Source organism: Perkinsus marinus, assembly GCF_000006405.1.
Source record: "Perkinsus marinus ATCC 50983 genomic scaffold scf_1104296935302, whole genome shotgun sequence".
Taxonomy (NCBI): Eukaryota; Perkinsozoa; order Perkinsida; family Perkinsidae; genus Perkinsus; species Perkinsus marinus.
This window is the reverse complement of record NW_003214508.1, coordinates 499,990-504,192: the sequence shown is the minus strand read 5'-3', so window position 1 is coordinate 504,192 and position 4,203 is coordinate 499,990. Positions and strand designations below refer to the sequence as shown.

Below are 4,203 nucleotides of genomic sequence, written 5' to 3'. Positions count from 1 at the left end.
GGGTATTCTACCGGCTGGAAGGCCCACGCCCTCGACACCTGGTACTCTCGAGCCCGGGCCTCCGATAGTCTTCAGCATCTCCCCGGTGAACGTATCGTAAAATTTGATATCTTCGCTGTAGCCAGCAGCTAGGAGAATACCTCCAGCGCCTCCACCATAGCTAATGCCACCAACACCGAGACTAGACATTTCGGGAAGGCATCAAAACAAACGCTCTGATGATGCATAGTTTATGGTATGGAAATAGGATGCCGCTCGAAAATCACCGATATATCCACTACTCGAAAATCCCAGCATTCAAAGACCTTACTTCAAGAGCTGCAACTGGGGAATCCTAGGAGCCTAGGGATACGACAGCGCGGCCGTCAGACTCAGGGCGCGCGCTAACTGCAAAGTCGGGGTGGCCTGTTATGGAATGCTTCCGGATATCATTGGTTATATCCCCCACCCCCTCGTATTACGCCCAGCCCGAGTACTCCTCTTCCTCTGTCGAGCTAACTTTCCCTTTCACCAGAGGCTCCGGTTGCTACTAATCAGGAGCTGTATATAATACATCTCAGTGGAGGGAACAGTAGTGAGTTGAAGCCAGAGATGACCCGGACCCTCACACGATCGCCTCTGTAGGGCAATGCCGCTCGATAGACCTGTACAACGAGGCGTACGGTCTGTGACTACTTCCATAAGCAGTTCTTCTTCGAAGAGGTAAAAGAGAAGAACTCTTTGCTCAGTGGTGAGAGGCGGAAGTGCGACCATTGAGTGCTGATGAAGCGTAACCCCTTCATCACAGAGACTCTGAATGGCTTTCCCCTTAGTCTGCAGTCAAACGTGTTGTCTCACTCCGTTCAATTACAGCCAGAAATCACCATGGACTTCAGTACATCACTGGTGTCGCTATGGTAGGAGCGAACAGGGGAGCCCATCGAGATCGAGGGCGAAAGACGAACGATTAGTAAAAATCCACATCAGTGGCAGTGAAGCCCGACTTACTTCTTTGAGAATGTAGACAAGCTCAGCAAAGTGAGCAACTTCACCGACTCAATCCTTCACGTATTGGCGGCAAATACGCTTGAAAGCAGTGGGAGAGACATAGACGGCAACATCCCTTGCCTTGCCCACGAAGAGCCTTCCAACGTGGCCTACGGTTTCCGAGCTCACTACAGACGTTGTCACCCACTTGGAAGGGTCCAGGTAATCCTCGAGTAGTTCATAAGGAAATGCCCAGGGAGAATTCCCAATACTACAGCAGAGCTCCTGAGAAGAGCGTAACGACACCAGGGCAGAAGAATCTTAACAGGAGCACACCACGAATAATAACTGAGTGATGTCGATAAGACTACTGATGTCTAAGGCTGAGGAAAGCAAGAGGATATTTCCACGCCTAAATTGACCCAATGAATGCACTCAACATTCAGGTCTTCTAAGCTCACTCACAACGTATGCCATTATTACTCGTGGGACGTGATGAAGTAGTAGTAGTAGTAGTGGTAGGTAGGTAAGTAGGTAGAAACGTACGTTACAATAGATGCTAGTCGGAAGCCAGGGAGTGATGAATACACTGGAGGTGCATGGCTCATACCATAACTTGATCCTATCCTTCAGCACTGCCTACTTTCGTCGTCTCTTCTGTGGCTGGACTTGCTTCTCCAGTATCCGCGCATGAGCTTGCAGGGCCTCCAACTTGACTGTTGCCCTCATCTGTCATCTATTCTTAATGCCGCCTACCTCAGGGAAAGGGTACCTCGGCAATAGTGATCCCAACTGGTTACTACGTGCTCTGTTCATGCCCATGGTCATCATAGGCTTATTACGCCACTTCTCCTTGTTCGTAGTGCTGGCCCCTCGGCTGGCCCTGTCCATGAAGTGTCCTTAGGCGGAAATGAAATTGTCTATGAATGCGTAGGCTGCAGCTCCGTAGGAGAAATCTGATACGATAAGCCCGATACCAATAGTAGGGAGCCTCGGGTTCGGCTACTTGGGGGCGGCATGCAGTAGCGAGACAATCGAGAGTTTTAGTCACATCTATGACGACCTCGCAAAGTGCTATGTCCAGAATTCACCCCCTCCCCCCGTGTCCTGTTGAGTAAGGTGAACGTAGGCAAACCCGATACTACTGTTCGCGTACTGATCCTCGCCGGCACCAGCCTTGGCTTTGATCGGCTTGTGATGCTTCGGAGGCATTCAAATGAAGATGGACAAGCAGCAAACACTACACGTATCAGTCGAGATAAAACACAAGTAGAGGGGAAAACCCACGTCCATATTCCAGGCAAAGAGGCGCTACTTGTAGATCCTACTAGTCGTTGGAGTTTTTACAAAGCGAAGTTCGGTCGCTCCCTCACACGGGAAGATTCAAATGTGATGATCAGTCGTTGAGAGTATGTTATCATGATGAACTGGCGAGAGATCAGTTATCAAAACTGACAGTTGCGCGGGTGGTGTGGGGAAAGATTGTCGATAAGGAGCTGCCGAAAGGATGCTGTCATAACTCATTGACGAGACTGCATCCTATATCGGAACTGACAGTGGCGCGGAGAGTGTCGAAAAAGATAGCTGTAATCAGTTTCGACAACGACTAAGTTGTCCAGATTGAACGCGCGCGTCATAGAATTGTGGGCCTTACGAACTTCACGTAGACAAGAGCGCTAGTTCAGTTATTGAAAGCGGATCAAACGTACACATTGACATTAATCTACAGGCAGTCGGATGGTTAAACTGGACAAAATGGTTGCTAATACGCCGGAAGCAGAGGTTCAATCCACACCTTAGTTATTTTTCAAGACACGAGCAATCATTTTCGTTGCCGTGGAACATGTCGCTGCAGTGTATTTGGACTTCGAAAAATTTGGATAATAATTCAAGTCGATATGGTCAATGCAGTGACGAACAGTGAACAAGTCTGTCGTCAATTGAGCAGCTGCCTCTAGGGGGTTCTAATACGGGTCCTCAAGTTTTTGACTGACAACACAACACAATGACTTAGGCACCCTCGAAACAGAAGTCCCATCATGGTCAAGACAACACGGAGTGTGTTCTTTAAGTTAACATGAAGAAGCGTTCATAGTTGATCTAAGCTCATTTTCAAGCTGCGGATGAGATCTTCGGCATCCTAAGCGGGAAGGAGCCCGAGTTACCATAATGGGACGAGTAAACATCTTCACCTCAACTCCAACTGATACTCGAATGAAACCATCCACAATACCCAACCTGAGTCTATCCTCAGGCAACATGTTGGCATGGGTCATCACTGCACAAACGGTCATAATCGATTCCGTAGGGCCAAGATGTGCGCATAGAGACCAAGGGCGCTGCAACGAGAAGGAAGTCTGCTTTCACGGAGGTCGCTTCCAACTCGCCTGGATCGAATTCATCAATTTGTTACCAGACTCACGCCCGCCGGCGACCTCGAACCAGAGCATCCCACCATGAAGGTTGCCCCTGATGAATCGTGAGATGGAGGCCGTTAACCAGAGAGAGCATCACCTATGAAGTTTCTTGGCAAGCTCATGCTGGGGATGGGACTCAAGACCGGGATAGATGACACGGGAGCACTTAGGATGGCCCTCCAGAAATTTGCAAATCTTCATAGCAGTCTCCGATTGACGTTGGATACTGAGATAGCAACAACACTCAGGTCGAATAACTGGATCTGTCCTTACCGCAGCTCAAGGGTCTTAACAGTCTGCATCTGAATGAAGGCGACGAAGGGGGACATAATGTTGCCGTGCATGTTCTGAATGAACTTCATACGCTGATACAACTCCTTAGTACGGCAAGCCAGAGCCCCACCTAAGACAACGACTTCCATGATTCAATAGCTAGATACCACTCACCCATGGTGATATTGTGTCCATCATAATACTTCGTAGTCGATTGAAGCGTGATGTCGGCACCAAAGTCCATCGGACGGCAAATGACCGGAGTAGCGAATGTGCTATCACAGACGTGGACTATACCCTTCTCTCGGCACAACGCCGAGACGGCTTCAAGATCAGTGAGCTGCAGAAGAGGGTTAGCTGGAGTCTCTGAGAATACCTGAGGGCTCATTCAGATGGACCATCTCGACATTGACACACCATTTTGGTATTCGGTTTGATTGCTGCCTTGATGTTATCGATGTCTGTCATATCAACAAGGGTGAACTCCATTCCCAAAGGGACGAACTGCTCGCGCATTATCCTGAACTAGTAGACCATAGTGGCGAAT

The 4,203-nt window shown here is 49.0% G+C and overlaps 2 protein-coding genes across 2 annotated transcripts in view; both read right to left on the bottom strand.

Moving 5' to 3' along the window:
* The window catches only part of Pmar_PMAR003435 (hypothetical protein), a gene marked incomplete at both ends in the record, with an annotated part of 1,018 nt that extends 829 nt beyond the window's left edge, over positions 1-189 (bottom strand). Inside the window, one exon of the mRNA XM_002784134.1 lies at positions 28-189. Within this exon, the coding sequence (XP_002784180.1) occupies positions 28-189 (162 nt within the window). The remainder of the gene's footprint in view (positions 1-27) is intronic.
* A 2,866-nt stretch (positions 190-3,055) lies between these two features.
* Positions 3,056-4,172, bottom strand: Pmar_PMAR003434 (Cystathionine beta-lyase, putative; the record flags this gene model as incomplete). Its single annotated transcript, XM_002784133.1, has 7 exons — positions 3,056-3,106; positions 3,159-3,305; positions 3,354-3,435; positions 3,481-3,609; positions 3,657-3,786; positions 3,831-4,032; positions 4,074-4,172. The coding sequence occupies 7 exons, from the start codon at positions 4,170-4,172 to the stop codon at positions 3,056-3,058; spliced, it is 840 nt and encodes a 279-aa protein (XP_002784179.1).
* Positions 4,173-4,203: the final 31 nt, after the last annotated feature.